Below are 19,788 nucleotides of genomic sequence, written 5' to 3'. Positions count from 1 at the left end.
GCGTAAGATAGCGTTGTCGAACAAGCTGTTCCGGTTCTGTACCACTTGCAGCGACGGGGTTGTACAGCGTACGGTATCGGGGCTGTCACAGACTCAGCCTAGAATGACTGACTGGCCCTGCTCTCTCTCTCTCTGTCTGCTTTGCGTCGGTACGGGGTAGAGACAAATAAAAGACAAAAAAAAAAAGATCGATGTTTATTAATGGAACAATAGAATAAAAGATGAGACAAGACTCGACCTTTTCCTACCCCAGTTTCTTTAAAATAAAAACAAAGCAAAACAGAATCGAGGTGAAACTTCCAGACAACAAAGTACTAGGTTTTGGATGACTCCATTCATGATTGCTTTTCCGATCGATCGTTGGTAGGGATCAATGTTCCAGAAGGAGAAAGAGAAGACTTTACTAGTGACCTAGTAGCATCATAAGTCAATCCTGGCATGTATTCTTTTCTGTAACGGAGGTCACTATTAATTTAGGAAGTGCCCGTGACTACGTATGAAAATACCCGCCGCCTTGCCATTCCGTACGGTAGTTGGGGCGGGCCTTCCCATACGGTACGCCGTTCTCCGTACTAGTGATGGTACTATTATTTTCCCCCTTCCTATTATTATTCGTCCTTTCTTTCCCTTCTGATTATTTCTCCCGAGCAGTAAAGTTATGGAGGCCCATTGGTACGTATAATACAAACACGGATTTCTCTCTTGATACTTACGTTCCCTGACTTGCCACACGACTTTTCTCTCTCTCTTTCCCGAAAGGTAGGTATGGATGTAAAGTCCGCATGATGGGTGGCCGACAACCTCCGGGAACCGCATCAAACGACCTATAACACTGAGGTTTATTGACATTCTTTTCTTGGGTCTATGACGGGGCAATTTAGTTAGGTCTCTCTTACAAGGTATAGTAAACGGTAGTAACCGGAGGCCTGTAGGTGTATATACGACTCAAGTGGTAAAATAAATTAATCAATCAAACCGTGAAGACGATTCGTATTATAAACCCGGACCCAAATTGGATTAAACATCCTGCGGGCCTGACAACTCCTTGGCCCAGAAAAGGTACCCTGAACGATACCATACCGCTTCTCCCCACTCACTACTCACTTCTGGCTCTCTCCGCTCTAGGGCCGCCTTACGCTCTCATCCTGCTTTCTTTGGCATCATCTCATCTAGCTTTCCCTCTCTCTTTTTTTCCCCTTCCCCTTCCCCTCTCCGTCCTCCACTTTTCCTCCCCTCCGAGACCCAACTCCCAAGGCCAACCCTTCTGCCATGGGTTTTGGTTACTCAAGAGTTTCGTTTGCTATTCCATATGCAAACTCCCTTTCAAACTCTCCTCTGTCCTCCATTGCTTGATCTATGGCGTGTTGCTCTGACTCGTTCTCCCGTGTATTCGGCCGCTGACCTGCAGCTTTCACGCTGCTACCCGTCCTTCTCCCGGGCACCCTCTACCTGGCCCTTCTCTCAATTCCTCTTCTCCTTTCGATTTTCGATCGTATCCTCTCCTCCGTCCTCTCGTTTCGGTGCCATCATCTATCCTACAACTTTCCCGCGACCTCATGCCGGCTCTTGAGGTGCCAGTGTCCGGGTTGTCTCTCTGTAGAGATAACCCCGGGAGCGATTCCACGGTTAAACCAACGCAGATCATGCGACTAAACCTAGCTCAGAACACCCTCGACGAACTGATCCAAACTCTCCGGGACGACCAAACAGCTAGGGTCCGTTTGGGGAAACATCCCACTCTCTACTACGGATCCAAATCGCAATCGTTTCACTCTCATCCCGAGACTCACCGGTCCGAGATCTATAGCAGCAGCTCCAATGACAAAGAAAACTTATATTTTACTGGTGTTCTGAGCCATAGCTTGGAGGTTCAGAAAGCAAAAGAGGCTACTGCGGCCACAGACCAAGCATTGGCCAACCTCGAACAGAGCTTGAACGCCTTTGAGAGGGGAAAGGAATCGAAGAAGACCCATATAATTACTAGCATTGATGAGGTGAGGGCTCTTCGAGCGGGCGACAAAAGGCAGGCCGCTCTCTTAGCCCGTAAATCCTCGAGTAAGGTTGAATTGGAGAAGGACCGGTTGCTGAAAAATGCAACCAACCGCTCGGTGTCGTCCAGCCCGGCTCTGGGTGTCCCCCGGTCTCCTACTTCTGCACCTCCCCTTACTCCTACCTCCGCTCCGCTTTCCCAAAACAAAGACCGTATTCGCCTCGACGCGCTTAAAGTTCCCTTCATTCACCTTCTTGCCGTCCGTGCCGTATCTGCCAAGTTCCTTGCTCGCCAGACTCGCTCATCCATCGAAGACTGTACGGCTTTGGCTCGGAAATACGGTGCTGAGAATCGAATCAACCCGGAGAAGTTCGATCTCAAGGACAAAGCATACAGAGAGTTGGATGTATGGAATTTTCCTTATCCGTCCCAGGAAGAGCGGCAGGAAGCCATTGAGAATGCTATCTCAGCATTTGATCGCATGCGGATCTCCCGCACCGACAAGCTCTGGCAGATGCTTCTTCCCAAGGATGAGCGAGGGAAGGGGAAGTGTCTGTCACGGCTGAACTTGCGCACCGGTCCTATCAAGAAACCGCTGACTCCTCGGATACAAGTACAAAACCCCGACGAGAACGGCAAAGACAGCGACACGACTGGACCGGAAACCGATAGGGTCAGTGGAACTGGCTTGACCCCCAAGACACAGCCCACATCAGCCCCCCGGTCTGGTGCCAACGCACAGAAGAAACGAGTCGGCAACTCCGCAGCGAAGCAGTTTAATACGAAGGCCAAGAGTACGACAAACAGCACCTTGACTGGGCGTGTCACTAAAAAGCCGGAACGGAAGCCAGTGTCCAAGCCGGATGGGAAGTTCAAATCAGCGGAATACGTTCATGATTCGGATGAAGATGACACAGACATGCTAGATGCATCGGCATCGGAACAGCCTCTTGCAGAGAAAACCAAGCCGCAACCCAAAGCGCCACCCAAACCAGCCGAGTCATCTACCCCTCGAGAGTCCTCCCATGTGCCGACACCCAAGGTAGACCAGCCAGAGCGCCCCCAATCCAAAAGCGAACCGTCGCCCCCAAATCCTCCGAAGCCTACTACCTCATCGAAGAGGCCACCATCCTCCCGCCCTCCGGCCCAGAAATCTCCTCAGAAGCCGTCGCCGCTCGGCTCATCCCCCCCGACCAATGCTTCTGACCTACAGAGTCGCAGTCGTTCTTCGAGTCAGAACAATTCCTCTAGTTCTTCCTCATCACCTTTGATTACTCAAATATCCAAACCAAACAAAGCTACGGGCACCTCCAACGTTAAGAAACAGGTGAAAACCAATGGCATGGTCAAGGCGACTCCGGCGCTTAATCCCCTGAAGCGGAAGGCGGAGCTAGACAGGCCTTCTGCAACTCCTGCCCAGGGACGCACCACGGGGGATTTGGAGCACAAGCGACGACGGGCGGTTAGCACATCGAGTGGTAGCACCGGAAGTGCTTCACCGCCTCTCAGTCGGGAGATTCTTCTCCAGCAGCTGCGAGAGAAATCGCAGCGCTTTAAACACTACTATGCCAAGTACCGTGCACTGCACGATACAATGGCAGCCCATCCAGATCCGCCCAGGGCGGAGTTGGAGAAGTTACGGCGACAGCATTTTCGACTACAGCAGATGAAAGAGGAAATCTGGGATGAAGACCGGCGGCTTCGCGAAGGGCTCTAAACGACTACTCCCTTAGAAAAATCGATACGGGGATGTGTTATTAATTTCCTTTGTGACATTGTTAGATCCGGGTTGTTCACGGAACAGATCACCCGCTTAATTTCTTTGATGTTTATGTTATTCATCTCTTTTCCTTTACCACATCAGAAATCTTCTAGCATGACGAGGCAATATTCTGAGTTTGCTTCGAGGCGTTTATCATGGTCTGTTTTTCATATCACACACTTGAGTCTGGTGACTGCATTTTGCGTTTGTGATTGTTTCCCCAGTGTAGCAAAAAACGCATGCATGTAATACAATACATAGAGATCTGTCATGAAGCAAGGCAATACTACTACATCGTCTGCAAGGAAGCTCTCCACGCAGCCTCAACGGAGTTCAATGTATGATTTGGCGTTTAAGTTCATGCGCCAGTCCTTTTTTCCATCACAATGTTGCACTGTTGCCGTCATTGGCATAGCCGGTAGTTCGCACGTTGAGGTGTTTGCCTGACTGATTGGAAATCCCACTCCCCTCCACGGAGGAAAAGTTAGCCAGCCAGGGCCAGTCAAGATCCCCTCTTGTGGCTGACAAGCCCCTCTTATCTCCCCAGTTATTGACACCCCACCAACGATTTGGAGGGATCATCCAGGTAAAGAGGACATTTTATCAATGATCGTGGAGAACTCTTGGAGCCCCCACTCCCCTCTTCCACAAGACGGATTTCCAATAAAGGTGAACCTGACGACGACGCCTTTTTTACCCCGGATCAACCGTAATGATGAGCCCGCTAGGCTACTCTGATACTAGTCTCCACTGAACCAAGGCCCGCACGTGGCTCGCCGATTGTTCGGAGTTGGTAACGATACATTTGTAATTACCGTAATTCCGGGACGGAGAGGACGTCCGACGACGTCATTCTTCGTGGTTAATTCAGTCGCTAATCCAAACGGGGCTTAGGCCCGTTTCTGCCTGGCGGTCTGAAGCTTTGGAAGTGAACGGGCGATAGAATCATTATCTTGTGTTCTAGCTCATTGTCCATCAGGCCGAGGCAGCAATAGCATGGCTGCGTTGGTTTTGTTGCTCTGAAACTGAAGACTAGATTTGGATGATGCCATTGCCTATTTTAAATTGATTGATATCAATTACTTTCAGTGACCAGAAGCTTGTTGCAGACCGCTTCAAAAAGAAACCTTCCTTTGTTTGACTTGCACCTGCAATTGGGATTCCATCAGCTCATCTAGTCTACTGAAGCTTATCAATTACCTTCGTGTCCTTTTATTTATACCAGTGCGACCATGAATCCCGCACGAGGCCGTGTGCCTGGCCAAAGGAGCCCACATGTGTTGGTACGTCCTGAGATGATAACGAGCTACACTTGACCGCATGTTGCGGATTACCTTGTATACATGCGTTTGCAACTGTACTCACCTGGTGTCTATCTCAGGTAACCGACTCACGTGAGCAGCAACCATCTGCTCAACCACGCCGTCGTCGTTCTCCGTCTACACGCTTCATCACAGTCGACAACGTGCTCCAGTATACATCGGATATCCCCTCAATGCAACAACGTCATCCACCCCAGCCTTCGCGAGCCCGTCCGCGGTCGCGTATTGCGTCCGCAACGGGTGGCTTAATTGGCGCAGGCACGGCAGGTGCATCCGGCGGTGGCACCAGCGCAGTAAGTACTGCGGCAACGATGGGCCGTCTCGCAGCTCAGCCCCGTTTACCCCCTCGGTCGACCAAAGTTAGTGAGAAATTGGTTCTTCTTCCCGAATCGGAAGAAGTGGATAATAAGTTGTCAGAAGATGAGGAGGAAGAGGGAGATATTGATGAGGAGGCTGTGGATGAGGAGCTGGTTCAGAGACTGGCGAGGGACAAAAATATCGATGCCGAAATCGTAAGGCAACGACTATTGACACAGAAGAGGCTTGGTGGGGACTTTGGTGTTGACAATGACATTGCGCCCCTGCTGGCAGAGGAGGAGTTATTGCGCCGCCGGAAGGTCGCGCCGGAGAAGGCTAAAAGTTACGCAGAGCGATTACCGAAGGCTCGACGTGCGGAGAAATTGGCCCGTGTGACTGCCTATTGTACTGCACAGGCTTACAAAATGAGTTCCCTGGCGACATTTGTCAAGGAGAGACATGGTGGAAAGACAAAGCTTTACGACGATTGCCTGTATACCGCGTACCATTTGCCGTTATTACCCGGTCATGGAGGTTACAGGCTCAGAAGTAGCCCAGTTGTCAAGAAGCCTGGCGGGAAGTCTCTCCTAGATGAAGAAATTGAGCGGAATGAGCTTCGTGATCACCATGAAGACTACATGCCAGAAGCAGAGGAGCATTCGGTTCTCGGAAGCCGTGGCGAGCATGGCTCGCAACACAGTGATAGCGAAACGCCTGGACATGACCAGGAGGGCTATCATGCAGGCTCAGGGACGAGGGCCGAAGCTACTGATGGCGCAGCTTATGAGCATCATAGCCAAGCGCCCGTTGGACAACCGGAGCCGACACGATTGCTATATAACGTGGCAGAGATGTTTGTTTTCAGTTATGGCGTGGTAGTGTTTTGGAACTTCACAGACAGGCAAGAGAAGGATCTCCTCGCCGATCTTGCATTTGCGACATCGTCCGTGACTGGAACTCCCATTCCGCTGGCTACTATGCCTTTGCAGGAAGAGGATTTCGAAACGGAGGAATTCCACTTTGAATACTCGACTGAAATCTCTCGTCCCCGCGTATACAACGACATGATTACACTACGAAGCGGTGACCACATGATAAAACTGGCTATCAGTCATGGTATTGCTCAGAGCACCAAACTTTGCTTCTTCGAAGAAGTCATGGCCAGGCAAATGGCCGAAGCAAAAGACGTACCACGTAGGCTCGCCATGACCGGCAAACTGGGCATGAAACGTGAAGAAGTGTTCAGGATTCTGGGAAGATTATTCAAAAGCAGAGTAGAGGTCAACCTCTGTAAGTTATCCTGCAGCTTACATACTCAAGAGTTTCCCACTTACAAACAACAAACAGCCTCCAACATGCTAGACGTCCCCAATTTCTTCTGGGAAAGCGAACCAACTCTATACCCACTCTATATCGCCGTTCGCGAATACCTCGAAATCAAGCCACGAATTCAGGTCCTAAACGAACGTTGCCGTGTCTTCCTCGACCTCGCCGAAATTCTCTCGGACTCAATAGCCGACAGCAAAACCTCCCGTAAGTACCCACATTCTACCCTTTCCAAATAAACAACTGACCCTTCAAGACCAAACCTGGATCATCATTGTCCTAATCATCATCTCCATCCTTGTCACCACCTCCGAAGTGTTCCTCCGATTCGGCCTCCTCTCCTCCGGCAAAGGCGCCTCGTCCACCTCATTCGCCGCAGCCCTCTTCTCGCGGGCCCTGAACCCGACTCCCCCGTCTTGTTCTTGTCCTGCCCCTGTCCCGAGCACAGGCTTAAACGCAACAGCAATGGGGCTATTAAATTCATAATAATACTTTCTCCTTGGTCATGGCCAAATTAGGATCCTATAATCATCTTTATTCCCTTGTTTCCTCACTCCTTGTCTATTGATGATGTACATAGTAATAATGCAGGGTATTGCTATTCTTTGTTTCCATGGGAGATAAAGAAGCTGGTATTCTCAAAGTATAATCCGAAGCATATCTACAATCCTGTAAGTACTAATCCAACGGTCCCATTAATGTGAATGAAAGCGATCAGATATGAAGAATAGTGCTTTTGATTTGACCCAACACATCCATTTTACCCATTGTAATTTGGTTGGCTGTATGAACCCTGTCATGCCTGTACTACCTACCGTCTCAATTCAAGAAATATCAATTTGATAATTGGAGGACGAAATTATGGTATCAAATTAAGCAGACATTCTTTCTCTATATCATACAGTAGGCGAATCATTTACAACAATGTGAGTATTGAGACAAAGGGGACAAGAAAAAGAGGAAACACAGGGGGTACGGCGGATATTAAATGGATATGAGGTATATAATGTGACAAGGGGACAAGGAGAAAAATGATAATGCACAGAACAAAAAATATGAATAACATGGTATATGATACCAGAACCCCACGACAAAAGCAGACCAGACCAGAATATCCCAGTTCCCAAAAAAAAACCCCGTCCAACCTAGCCCTGAACCATTCCCACCTCTCTATTTATTTATTTTGTGTTCGTTCGAGTCGTATCGCACATTAGGAGAAACAAATAGAGAGCACAAGCAAAACACGGGAATCAAATCAGCTAAGCCCGGACTCCTTCCAGCGCGCTTACACCTTCAAACTGAATGCTAAGAGAATAACATCTCGGATATCCACAACGATGTATGACAAAGGAAATCGAAAAGAAAATCAAAGGGAGAAAAACAATATGCTGTTATGCAAGGCCTGTAATGAAAAAACAAAGGAAAATAATGCCAGAACAAAGGAAAAGATATGCAGATGTCAGACTCATCGCTCGAGTTTGGACACTGCGTAAGGTTTATGGTTCTAGACCAAGTCTCTATGTCCCAAATCAGAGGTCCTGCCGATCATGGAGACTCTAGACCGGCGTGGACCATGCACTCTCGCCAATTTTTGGCTTCATCTCGTAGTTCTCCGGTTCAGTGCTAGTAGGGCGTCGGATGGTGGAGTTGGGAAAGTACATGTGAGGGGGCATTGAGTTCGGGTATGCTGGACCATTGGGATCAGAATAACCGAAATCGGTTGCAGAGCCCGGTGATGGGATGCTGCCGTGTGACGGCGAAGCCCAACCCAAGCTCGTCATGTGGGGACTCCCACTAACACTGTTGGGCCGATGATCGTTATTGGCAGGTGGCTCGAGAGGTTGAGGAGGGCCGTAACCTGACGGGTGAGAAGTCATCGATGGCCGGGTGTGTGGAGCACTACCAAAACTGGACAGAGATGGAGAGGTTGCCGTTGGAGAAGCGCGGGGACTGGCCTGTGGGAAGTCTCCGCGCACGTGAGGAGGAATAGAACCATTTCCCATGCTGTAATATTCGCCAGACGACCGAGGCATGTTCAATGGAGGGAGCTCGCCAGCTGGTGACATAGCAGGGTGGTGGGCCGGAGATGGGGTAGAATGAACGGAGCCATGTTCTGAATACATTCCCTCACCGGGGGCTCTCGCCCTCTCCTTATTTTGCCTCAGATTGGCTTCAGTTTCTGCGGCTGCCTCCTCAATAGTACCCGTATGGTGGTTTTGATGGCGTGTCAAAGTGGTACGACGTGTGAAGGTCTTCTGACAGTTGGCATAGGGGCATTTATAGGGGCGTTTACCGGAATGTATCCGACGGTGTCTAGCCAACGAGGATGAATCGCTAAAAGGCTATATATCCATAATGTTAGTTATTGACCAATTGCCCTCGCCGAATGGAAAATAGCAACACGTACCTTTCCACATCTCTCGCACATGTGGGGTTTCTCGCCTGTATGGACACGGGAATGCACGGTCAAAGCAGAGCGCTGGATGAACTGTTTACCACATCCTGGCCAATCACAGGCGTGTGGTCTAATACCAGAGTGTATCCGTTCTACACTTCGTCAGTTAGGTGAACACTATAGTACCTTTTTTATATAGTCTTACCATGTCTCGCCAGATCGCTGCGTCGAGCGAATCCCTTGCTACAAGTGCCACAGTGGAATGTCTTGGGTGGAGGGTCTGTCCTGCCCTGGGGAGCACCACCGTTCGGCATCGGAGGAGCGCTTGTATACCCCCCTGGCACATAAGGGTTTTGCAAAAGCGGCAGAGCAGGGTTCGGGTGTGTCTGCGGTTGGTATCGCATATCCGGATGCATATTCGGCATTTGGCCGAGGGGCGCGTGAGGAGGGTACGCAAGTACTGGCTGGTCACCAGCCTCTGAAACTCCAGGCTCCGGCTTCATCTTCGGAGATGATGTATCAAGATGAGGATTCTGTATAAATTGCTGATGATCGAATTCTGCGGCGACCATTGCTGCAGAACCTTTTCTGTTCAAGATAGTTGTGATGTCCATGACCCGACCCAGCGGGGAGCTGAGGGACGGTAGTCAAGGACAAATCAAAGCTACCCTGCGGTAGTCCTCTAAGATGTAGCCGTAGGATAATCTCCACGGCGTACCTTCTAGTTTCAAGGCAATTCAATCCCACCGAATCGTGAGATCAGCTACTGACAGGTCCTGACGGTGCGACACGCGAGGTGCAATTTACGGTCGACAGTGGTGCAGCTTGGCTTGCCTACGGCGTAAGGAAGTGCCAGACAATAAAACTATGCAAGACAAGACCGAAGTTAGGTTCATCGTTTCGATAGTCAAATCAACGACGTCAATCCGGAAGCGTTTCCGAAAGTAAACTCGCTTGCTTCAAAGAAAAAAACATAAAATAGTAGACTCACCTCGTTGGGTCTGCAGAAAAATTTACCCCCGTGGGCGAGGTTTCCAAAGTTTCGCAACCAAGAATGTGAGCAACGAAGGCAGGGGTAACTTCGGGCTCTGATATAGTTTCAATCCCGAAAACTAAACAATCGAAGGACAGTTTCACTCCTACCAGAGGACTGAGCTTCTAATTTCCTCGATATTCCTGCCGGACTCCGGGGCGTTATGCTCACTGTAGTCTCCACAAGTTGGTTCAGAAATCACAGGCAGACTGAGACACGATGTAAGCCTCGTCGGACAGCGCAGGAAGATGTATTTTTCTGGAGTAATAGCGGGTGCTGCTCGAGAGGGAAATCGAAATCTCGACCAGATTCTTCTTGAACTTTCAAGATCGCAGGATCACACCAATCCCTGGGACAAGTTCCACCGCCACGCGACCTCGGAGATTGTAAAGAGGAATATCCGGATGTCCAGGAAGAAGTCGCCGACGGGGTGATTCCAACGTTTCTGGTCACCTGTTTTGTGTACTCTTCAAAAGCAGAATGCGTTCTCAAAGGGCGCAAAGAGCGATAGATTCGCGACAGGGAACGAAGCAGGTCGGCGTGTCCTATTAACCAAACACAACCATGTTAGCACGTTTCGCTTTGAACGAGCGATCGTTTCATGCAAGGCCCTTGTTATTGAGTGCGAAGCCGCAAGCCCTCCTCTGCTGAGACGAGGACGGGTTCTGAGCAGATCCGATGAACATGCTCCCTCAGCGACAAAGCCATAGGGTTGATTTCGGAAGCACCCTGAGTCTTCGCACCAAGCCAGTGAGGAAGCGATTGCACGTATTCACCAGGGAAGAAAACGTGGGAAAATATAAGGCATCTTTCATCGGCGTCATCGGGACCAACCAGCGGGGAAACTGCGGTGCGAAGAACGAACTTCATGTGTACGACGAAAGCACTTACTGGAAGAGGTCGTTGAGGAAGTATGCGCTGTTTGGACGAAAGATTTCACGACGCAGTAGGAGAAAACAGCGCGTGGAATTCGAGTCAAATAGAAAAAATTGGGGTTGAAGTTTGGCGGCTCGATTGGGCTTCCAATGGCGGAGGGGGTGGAAAACAGTAGATGAACGCTCCGGTTGGATAACGCCTCACGGACTTTATTTAAACAGAGGGGGAGGGGGAAAAAGAGAATAAAAAGAGATCGAGAAGTGGTTTATACCCCTTATCCAGTCGGATGAGAATAATAATAATAATAATAATAATAATAATAAAAGAGACAAATTAAAAAAAAAGGATGGGCCAGAAAAGAAAATAGAAAAAAATAAAAATAAATAAAAAATAAAATAAATAAAAAAAAAAAGGATGATGATGATATTGAGGGAATAAAAAAAAAGTTGTTCGGAGGTTTTGGAGAAGGTGACGGAAGATGAAGTAAGTAAAATGACGGTCTCGGTATTATTGGTATTAAGGTATATAATGTTGTCGTAGTAAGGGAAGGGAAAACTTAACGGTCCCCAAACAAAAAAAAATAAAAATAAACAAGTATTTGAAGTTCCAACTTTACAAATTGCTTCTCTTGTAGAAGGAGAAAAGGATTCCTTCCCAAAGCCACACCGTACGACTGGTGCCTCTTTTATTATGGTTCAGGTAAGTTAGCATGAAATTAAATGGTAGTATTATTAGTACTATCTTTTTTATTATTATTATTATTCTATTATTTGATTTATTATTATTATTCTTAGACTTATTACTGACTACTAGTTCAGGACTTTGCGGCCTAGTGTACGGAGACTACTACAGCTTCGCACGTTTCCACTAAAACCCCCAAGTGGCTCCAGTCGAACCCGACCGAACGAAAGCTCGAAGGTCACCTTCAGGCTTCAGCGCGCTTCCGGCTCCACAACGTGGCTTTCCCCGTCTCTCTGGCCGTGCGAGAATCGCTCTTGAGGTGGATACGGCTTGGTGCCGATCTGAATGAATAATATTTTATTCTATTTCTGCTCCAGTGTGCGTGTACGGGAGATACATACCAACGCCCAGTAATGCTGAAGAACACCACCTATTTGTTTGGTTCGGCCGATGATCCCAAAAGCATCATCACGGCTTTCATACTGCATAACGCAAGAAGGTCGGGGGCCAATCATAACGGGACTGGAGGCCATCGCCAGGAACCGAGATGAAAAGCGCGTGCCCCCCTTTAGAAGCTTACTTTTTTTTTTTTTTTTACCCTTACCCTACCCCAGAACCTTTCAAGGGTTCCATAATCATTCGATTCCAAAAACCAAAAAGTTAGCCCAACTCTTTGGAGTGACCAGTGTGTGCTGTCATGCACCTCGCAATTATCGTGCGGCCATTTACCTGCAAATGCCTGCATGCTTCGCACCTATCACATTGGACAGCGTCAAGATCATCAGTGCATATCTCCTACTTACAGCGTTGGTTTTGCTCTATACTGGTACAATTCCTTTCAAGGAGACCACCGTTGGAAAATCCTTCCGAATCAGTCGGACACGGGAATCGAAGTGACGGTAGAAAAAGAAAAGAAAAAGAGACACCCCAAAAAAATATTATAATTTCTAATACAAAGGATAAGGCAGCCTACATCGGTCGACCAGTGCCCCCTCCTTCCTCATCCTCTGCTCTCTTCTCGACGAAATTTCAGGGCGGAGGTACTTCACTAACTTAGATCATAATACATGATATGACCAATAAACATCGCGGCTAACCCCAACCGATGGGACCCCCTTTTGAAGGGTGTCGAACATGGCCTGAGATTAGAACGACCGATGGGAAAGTTAATTTCCTTCTAGAAAGGTTCGAATAATGGGGAATCGGATGTGATCCTTAGCTTTGGCGAGGGAACCTTGACCCACGCAAGATCCGGATATGGAGTACAGAAGTTCCGTATCACATTTTGAACGGTATGTATAATGTACATGACCGCATGTACGGATGCACTGAGCGCACATACATGATAATGCCTGCAGGGACAATATTGCCTCGGTCTTGGGGGAAAGGCCAAAAAAAAAAAAAATAATGCGTGTCACATCTGGCTGCATGTTATCACATCACCTCCAGCGCGAACAGAAAACCGACAGGGATGGGTAAGTTGAAAAGATTACGAAGGGGAGGGCGGTAATGCGCCGTGGGGACAATTATGGTGCGGGTAACGCACTACCGCCTAGTTCCATCTCGCCTTAGTCGGGCTGCAACTAGTCAGGTTAGTGCTGCTAGTGTACGGACCTGACGGAGGAGGCTGCGACAGTGGTTCCCACGCACTCAGGATTTTGGGACTCATCATCTCACGACGGCTTCTCCTTTTCTTGCAGAGGGGCTCCACAGCCACCGCACTAACGGGATCCTGCCTGCAAGTTAGAGCTGTTCGTTTGCCTGCCAAGCGAATCCGGTATTCCGCAGACCTTCTAGAAAAGTTTGGAACAACGATGGAAGCCTTCTAAAGCGTCCATCGCATGTGCCGTTGCGGCTGCGTAACGCTGGAACCCACTCTGACGCTTGGTTTGAGACGTGATGGGTGGTCAGGTCCCCTGGTGCCTGGGGCGTATCACGGTCATTTGCCCACCACCCTCTCTCACCGTGGTGGCCTGGTTTTTTTTGGTTTTAAACAGATGCGAAACCGAACAGAAACATTAGTACAGTCTTTGCTTCGAATAAAAGAGGGTTCCTCCTTTATTTTTTCTTTTATTTTTGGTTTGTTTCCTCTCTCTTGGAAGCGAAGTTACATGGCTCACATATCGACTGCGCCGTGACCGTCGACGTCAACGATTGACATGAAGTCATCATCATATCATAAGTTTCGCTGCAGAAGTCCGTGTTGGTTGTGAATCAATGATTCAGTGGGACCCACGTCTCCTTTTTACCCTGGGTTTCCCACCAAATTTATTGGTCAAATATATAGGGCGACGCCAGAGTCAGGGGCGCTCGGGGTCCCGGAGATGTGGCTGGAGGCAGGGACGGATGGACGCATGACGCTCGTCCATAGTTTTTGAGGACGGAGTTTATTGAGATCGCAATAATGACCCAGGGTTATCATTGGACAAATGGTATCTTGTTCATTAGCAACGGGCTGTTTGGCCGGTTTCAAATCTGCCTCTAGTGGTCTTTTCCCGGGCAAGAATAGGGAGGGATTTTTTTTTTTTTATCTTTATTTATATATATATCTTACTACGGACGGGGCTGGGTTACCCGTCAACGGGTCTGCAATGTATAGATTACACAAGGCGATCAGCTCCCGTAGTTCACTCTGCTTTCTAACGTCATCGTGGCCAGTGGTGGTACGGTCATGGGTCAACTCCGCTATATGCTCCATTTGTTTGGATCATACTACAAGTATCACGTGATTAATGTAACAGTCAGAAGTACTTTGTACCTTGGGAACTTCTTTCTCGAGCCGGACCGGGAAGGTGCATATGTCAGCCCTGGGAAAAAGACTGGATGGTACGTAGGTTCGTGCATTGGATTTGATCAGACAATGGCCAAGGAGCCGGGGATCTGGTTCTTACAGCCTCATCCATGTTTCGGCGCCAGCGAAAGTTCAGCCACATTGTGTATAATTCCGTGCGTGATACAGCAGGACTCGAAAGGGGGGAAGGGGGAGTTGTTGCTGGCACCAAAGACATGAATGAAATGCTCATGAGATGTTTTCTTTTGTTCCACCCAAACCTTCTCAAACAGATGCTGTGTCTAGGCATACAAGGGAAGTCCACGACATACCGAGAAGAGAGAATAGACTTTAAGGCTACAACGCCATCCCTTAACGAAACACCCCTAAAGTACGACTAAACAGTCAGTAGCCTAGAGCAAAAATAATAGCTCAACTTGTAGTACAACGAACATACCGAGTACTATATACGTAAGTCGTTAATGCAAGGAACGCTCCCAACAACTAGTCCACGATCCACTCTTCTTTCGCTTACCTCACCGAACAGCAACATGCTCCCTAACGAGATGGATGATCATCCCGGATATGTGGGCTATGTTTCCGTAGAACAGACAAGCCAGACCAGAGCTGCCCAGACCGACAAATTGACTCGAGCTATGGGGCGCATATGACCAGACACGGAATGTTTCTGGAAGGGCCGTAGAACTATCGAGTGGGCACGGAGGGCCCACCGGGTGGATTAAAGGGATGCGATGGATGCACAATCCGCCCAGTCCGTCAGATAGTTAGCTCGGTACGGTACGACCACCTCTTGCCTAGCTTGGAATGAACGGCGGCAGGTTTCCGTTGGAGATGGTCACCCCTTTTAGCAGGGTTCTAGAGGCTTGATGGTCGAGAGTCGGTGTGTGGTACATTAGGTCACTTATTTGGGGTAACTCGTCGCGAGGGTCATGGACGGAGAGCAAGGCTAGCTAATATTAATGGGTACTGAGTAGACTCTGTCAATGGCTGTGTCCCTTGAGCTTGTAGTCAGTCGTTTAGTAGAGCCCAAATTATGGGATCGGGATGCGTGTATGTGCAGCTAATGTACAGTATGTATGTTGCTGTAGAGCTACGAGCAAGTAAACAATGAGAAAGGGATGACATAAGTTCTTGGCATGTTTGTTCGCAATGCCAACATCGCATTCGCGATAGCAGTTCAAAGCTTCAATCTCCAATTCTCGGCTTGTCTTATCATTTAGAGATTGAGAAGCGCAGCAATGTCAACCAATTGATGATGCGCCTTGTTGGGAAACCAAAGTATGCACACTATCATGTTATTTTGCAGTCTAATGCAAAAATCTAACTGCTTAACAGATCTCATATCCTTGAAAAGCCAATGCACCGTTGATCATCACCGACACCGCAACGAAATTATCACTTTAAATCAAACGGGAAAAAGACAAAAAGCAATAGCCTTATCCACCATAATCCAAAATGTCCAAAATCCGACCAACCCTCCGCAAGGCTACCTCCCTCCTCCGCCATCTGAACTTCCCTCACCGAGCGCACTCCACCTCCGTCTCCGCCGATGAGCTATCTCACTTCTCCTCCCTCGCCAGCAGCTGGTGGGATCCCATGGGCCCCAGCCGGGTCCTCCATCTCATGAACCCCCTCCGCCATGACTTCATCGCATCCTGTCTATTCGACAGCCTCCCACCACCACGCGCCAGCGCACCCGAAACCTCCACCCCAACCCCAGTCAACAACCTCCGTTACCTCGACGTCGGCTGCGGCGGTGGCATCTTCGCCGAATCCTTGGCCCGCACGATCCCCACGAACGCCAACAGCCCCTCTCAAACAGTCACCCAAGCAGCCTCCATAACCGCCATCGACCCAACCTCAGCGCTCATCAAAATCGCCCGCGACCATGCTCGCGTGGACCCCAAAGTCGAAACGCACCTCCGCGACGGCAAATTCACTTACAAGAACTGCACGCTGGAGGACGTCGTCGCATCACTGCGTGAGACGCCCGAGGATGAGAAATTCGACATAGTCACCCTCTTTGAGGTTCTCGAGCATGTCGACTCCAATGCCACTTCGTCGCCTCTTGCTTTTCTGACGAATTGTCTTCGGGTTCTTCGTCCTGGTGGATGGTTGGTTGGGTCGACTATTGCGCGCACTTTCCCCTCGTTTCTCGTCAACCAGGTCATTGCTGAGGCGCCGTGGCCGATTGGTGTTGTGCCGAAGGGGACGCACGAGTGGAGCAAGTTTGTTAATCCCGATGAGCTGTATGCTTGGGCTCAGGAGGGCCTGATGCGGAGTCAGGATGGAACGGCGCTGCGTGCTGGAGGTGATGCATTGCAAGGTATGAGGTGGAAGTGCTCTGGAGTGATGTATTTCCCTGGTATAGGCTGGAAGTTGGTTCCTGGATCGGAGTACTGGGGAAACTATTTCTGGGCTATCAGGAAGGGGCTTTGAGTGAGTACTTCGATCTTTTTTCCGTTCAGCTAGGTTATGGGTTATAGTAAGGTGCATCTGAGCCTTGTAAAACAGTATTATTGTGTGTGTGTATATAAGAATGTAGATTACAGATAGAGAAAGCAAATGAATGAGCTTTATGAATCAGGCTATGGTATGAATATTCGTCATTATTCGTAAAGTAAGGCGCAAACACGCCATAACTGGCTCGTGCCACATCTACGTAAGTAGCAATCGGAGACTGCGATCGTACGACCGATCTTCCAGTGCACGGGCATTGTTGCACATGGCGTGTAGCCGTAGAACTGCTTGTGCCCAGTTTAGATCTGCATGTTTCAAGCCGAGAGCATTTTGGGCGGCGATATTAGGTCGACTTTCAATTGAATTGAACAGTGTGCTTCGCGACATATCTGGGATTTCCTTCAAGGATTCCACATACGAAGTAAACGGGCTGATCCCAACAGTCATACTGTTCGGATGTGTAAAGGGAGTGAGAACGGCTTGGTCAGAGCCGCTACAGTTGCGCCCCCAATGATTATCTTCGTCCCTTCCCCTTGCCTTTCTTCTTGTTAGTCTGGGGTTCAGGAACACTGACAGTACCCTGGACGATATCCTCGCTTTCATTCTTCAGCCGTTCAGAGCCGCTAATAAAGAATGTGAGATCCCTGTTTTGCTCGGTCAAGTCTGCATTGGTCGCTTTAAGGCCTTCCACTTCGGAAGTCAGGTGTTCAATGCGCTGCATCAAACTTTCATTCATAGTCTTTTCTTCCCGCCACTCCTTTTCCATTTTGCGCGCCATCGCCTCGAACTTCTCTGCACGTTTCTCGGCACGGGCCTTGTCTCGCTCGAGGTTGGGTAATGTCTCATTTTCCAGTTTATCGTATTGTGTGTGTAATGAGCGAAAGTTCGCGGTGGCTTTCTCAGCTGCCTCCTGCGCCGAAGCTGCGGCTGCGCTGGCCTGGGATGCCTTGTCAACAGCTCGCTCGACAATCTCCTCAAAATATGCCCGTTGGCTCTCAAGCTGGCTTGTGAGTAGATGAGTGTACTCCACACTCATATTTTCTAGTTTCTCCCGGGGTACTGCATCTGTCCAGTCCGGTGGGTCGAGTGCACTGTTATCCGCAGCCGGGAGCTCTACAAGTTTGCCGTCGGTTTTGCTTTGTATGATGCGGTGAACATATGCGTCACCCACATAGTCCCAGACACGTTGCGTAGCGAGATCCATGGCAAACGCGTGGGAGGTTTCTTTGTAGTGATCGAATGCATGCGCGCCGTCGTAGCGACCGCAACCGACAATTCCGCAGATCAAGCAAATCCAAAGGTTGATGTCGGAATGGCACACGCTGCATTCGGCCGGTTCGTCTTCATAGAGTGAGCCCTGGCTGCTTCTGCGGAACTCGTCTTGTGTGTAGCGACAGACGGGACACCCACTACCCTTCCACTTCTGCAGGCATGTACAATGGAAAACATGTTGACAGATTATCGTAAGCAGGCCAGTGGTCTCATCCATGCGTTCTAGACAGACAGGGCATGTTGGCAGCTCGACAAGGGCCGGTGTGGGAGGCGCTAGAGGTCTCGTAGATAGTGTGGCTGATGGTATAGTGCTGGATTGTCCCGTAGCGGATATGGTTGCACGCTGGGGACTAGTCGCAGGATGAGATAAGAGAGAGTTCTGATGAGTAGCCGTACCCCCGTGCTGTGCTTGTGAATCCACGGCTTGAACCTCCACTGTTTTCACGAATACGACATGGCATGTTTCAGGCTTTTTGAGAGAACGATAAGAAATCAGTGCCAAGATATGCAATTAGGGAGTAACACTCACCTCCATGCTATTGAAGACCTTCCCATTCCATTCTTTCTGCCATTCCTTGGCTTTCTTCCCGCTGCGGAATTTCAACAGAACCATATACCGATTGGCTCTGGCGGTCCTAATCATCCGGAAATGGCTCACGTCATCCATGCTTGCCTCACCAACAAATCCCAGAAAATCCGATGGTGACATATATGACGGAACGGCGAGTATACACAAAGTCGTGCAGTCATCGTCCGGATACAAGAGGGAAGAATGTTCCTCCACATGTACGTCCTGACGTGGGTTAGAGCCCCCGCCCAGTTCATCGTACGGTTGTCTTGCAGCAGCGGATCCTTTCAGGTACGAAGGATAATCCTCCTCAACTAGATACGGCGTCTCCTGTGCATCTCGATACAAATGCACAATTCCCCAGACACTATCGGAGGTCTGTTGATCGAGTGGTATATATTTACCCTTCGTACGTAGACCTCCCAGAATATCAGTGCCGATCCCCGTTGCAACGGGGTTATCCCTGAGATCGCTTCGTCTACCAGTCCGCTTCGGGACTATTGCCTCCTGGTCCGTAGGTATCATATCAATGCACTCGACTGAAAGTTTATCCAATCTCGGGTCCTTCTCAAAATTGGGGGCGCTGGTCAGCGATTTCGTATAAAGGAGAGGGGCAGTGGGATGTACAGTCGGAGCCAAGGAGTTTGGGCTGCAAGCGTCACTAGAAAGAAGCGTCGAAGCGCTTGAAAATTTTCCGTTCGAATGATGGCGGGCTGAGCGTCGCGACCGCTTCTGAAATGGCTGTAAAGCTTCACATATGGAGTCAAAGGATAGCGATGTTGCGGATTGATCGTCTGCACTATGGAAGGCGTGTCTGGGGCCAGATGATGGGCGTGCAAATAATTCAATCGCAATGTGGTAAAAATATGAGGGCATCCCGACCGATGCTCACATCGCTGGGATTCTGCGAGTTGTTACGACAACAAGTTTCAAACTCTTCAGATTGTTTGTCTAGAACATTCACTCCGTAGCTCGAGTTCCATCCCGCCTTCCGCAAGCCAATTGTCACGTGTGA

The 19,788-nt window shown here is 49.2% G+C and overlaps 7 protein-coding genes across 7 annotated transcripts; 3 read left to right on the top strand and 4 right to left on the bottom strand.

Annotated features, from left to right (window-relative positions):
* The first annotated feature begins 996 nt into the window (after nucleotides 1-996).
* Nucleotides 997-4,190, top strand: BDV27DRAFT_132339 (uncharacterized protein). Its single transcript, XM_032067854.1, has one exon. The coding sequence runs from the start codon at nucleotides 1,557-1,559 to the stop codon at nucleotides 3,705-3,707; it is 2,151 nt and encodes a 716-aa protein (XP_031924984.1). The 5' UTR covers nucleotides 997-1,556; the 3' UTR covers nucleotides 3,708-4,190.
* Nucleotides 4,191-4,736: 546 nt separating this feature from the next.
* Nucleotides 4,737-7,404, top strand: BDV27DRAFT_132338 (RMD1 family protein). Its single transcript, XM_032067853.1, has 4 exons — nucleotides 4,737-5,035; nucleotides 5,134-6,661; nucleotides 6,719-6,904; nucleotides 6,954-7,404. The coding sequence occupies exons 1-4, from the start codon at nucleotides 4,985-4,987 to the stop codon at nucleotides 7,181-7,183; spliced, it is 1,995 nt and encodes a 664-aa protein (XP_031924983.1). The 5' UTR covers nucleotides 4,737-4,984; the 3' UTR covers nucleotides 7,184-7,404.
* Nucleotides 7,405-8,253: 849 nt separating this feature from the next.
* BDV27DRAFT_147439 (putative C2H2 finger domain protein) lies at nucleotides 8,254-9,664 on the bottom strand (the record flags this gene model as incomplete). The annotated part of the gene is made up of 3 exons (XM_032070737.1): nucleotides 8,254-9,039; nucleotides 9,105-9,244; nucleotides 9,298-9,664. 3 exons carry the CDS (start codon nucleotides 9,662-9,664, stop codon nucleotides 8,254-8,256), a joined length of 1,293 nt encoding a protein of 430 aa, XP_031924982.1.
* Nucleotides 9,665-11,600: 1,936 nt separating this feature from the next.
* Nucleotides 11,601-12,277, bottom strand: BDV27DRAFT_132335 (uncharacterized protein). Its single transcript, XM_032067852.1, has 2 exons — nucleotides 11,820-12,277; nucleotides 11,601-11,700 (listed from the first exon to the last, which is right to left on the bottom strand). The coding sequence occupies exon 1, from the start codon at nucleotides 12,213-12,215 to the stop codon at nucleotides 12,045-12,047; it is 171 nt and encodes a 56-aa protein (XP_031924981.1). The 5' UTR covers nucleotides 12,216-12,277; the 3' UTR covers nucleotides 11,601-11,700; nucleotides 11,820-12,044.
* Nucleotides 12,278-14,467: 2,190 nt separating this feature from the next.
* Nucleotides 14,468-15,534, bottom strand: BDV27DRAFT_132332 (uncharacterized protein). Its single transcript, XM_032067851.1, has 2 exons — nucleotides 14,910-15,534; nucleotides 14,468-14,838 (listed from the first exon to the last, which is right to left on the bottom strand). Exon 2 carries the CDS (start codon nucleotides 14,760-14,762, stop codon nucleotides 14,484-14,486), a length of 279 nt encoding a protein of 92 aa, XP_031924980.1. The 5' UTR covers nucleotides 14,763-14,838; nucleotides 14,910-15,534; the 3' UTR covers nucleotides 14,468-14,483.
* A 153-nt stretch (nucleotides 15,535-15,687) lies between these two features.
* Nucleotides 15,688-17,002, top strand: BDV27DRAFT_132330 (3-demethylubiquinone-9 3-methyltransferase). The gene has a single exon (XM_032067850.1). It carries the CDS (start codon nucleotides 15,929-15,931, stop codon nucleotides 16,910-16,912), a length of 984 nt encoding a protein of 327 aa, XP_031924979.1. The 5' UTR covers nucleotides 15,688-15,928; the 3' UTR covers nucleotides 16,913-17,002.
* Nucleotides 17,003-17,447: 445 nt separating this feature from the next.
* On the bottom strand, nucleotides 17,448-19,298 carry BDV27DRAFT_147436 (putative RING and UBP finger domain protein; the record flags this gene model as incomplete). Its single annotated transcript, XM_032070736.1, has 2 exons — nucleotides 17,448-18,674; nucleotides 18,735-19,298. 2 exons carry the CDS (start codon nucleotides 19,296-19,298, stop codon nucleotides 17,448-17,450), a joined length of 1,791 nt encoding a protein of 596 aa, XP_031924978.1.
* Nucleotides 19,299-19,788: the final 490 nt, after the last annotated feature.

Source organism: Aspergillus caelatus (assembly GCF_009193585.1).
Source record: "Aspergillus caelatus strain CBS 763.97 unplaced genomic scaffold BDV27scaffold_158, whole genome shotgun sequence".
Classification (NCBI taxonomy): domain Eukaryota; kingdom Fungi; phylum Ascomycota; class Eurotiomycetes; order Eurotiales; family Aspergillaceae; genus Aspergillus; species Aspergillus caelatus.
Note: the sequence above shows the minus strand (reverse complement) of the source record. Positions and strands in the feature narration are given on the sequence as shown.

Excerpts from the sequence above, each read along its gene's own strand:
- BDV27DRAFT_132339 (XM_032067854.1), top strand. The coding sequence starts at position 1,557 with ATGCCGGCTCTTGAGGTGCCAGTGTCCGGGTTGTCTCTCTGTAGAGAT.
- BDV27DRAFT_132338 (XM_032067853.1), top strand. The coding sequence starts at position 4,985 with ATGAATCCCGCACGAGGCCGTGTGCCTGGCCAAAGGAGCCCACATGTG. Across the intron at positions 5,036-5,133 it reads AAAGGAGCCCACATGTGTTG|GTAACCGACTCACGTGAGCA; the intron begins GTACGTCCTGAG and ends TGTCTATCTCAG. Across the intron at positions 6,662-6,718 it reads CAGAGTAGAGGTCAACCTCT|CCTCCAACATGCTAGACGTC; the intron begins GTAAGTTATCCT and ends AACAACAAACAG.
- BDV27DRAFT_132335 (XM_032067852.1), bottom strand. The coding sequence starts at position 12,215 with ATGGCCTCCAGTCCCGTTATGATTGGCCCCCGACCTTCTTGCGTTATG.
- BDV27DRAFT_132332 (XM_032067851.1), bottom strand. The coding sequence starts at position 14,762 with ATGCCTAGACACAGCATCTGTTTGAGAAGGTTTGGGTGGAACAAAAGA.
- BDV27DRAFT_132330 (XM_032067850.1), top strand. The coding sequence starts at position 15,929 with ATGTCCAAAATCCGACCAACCCTCCGCAAGGCTACCTCCCTCCTCCGC.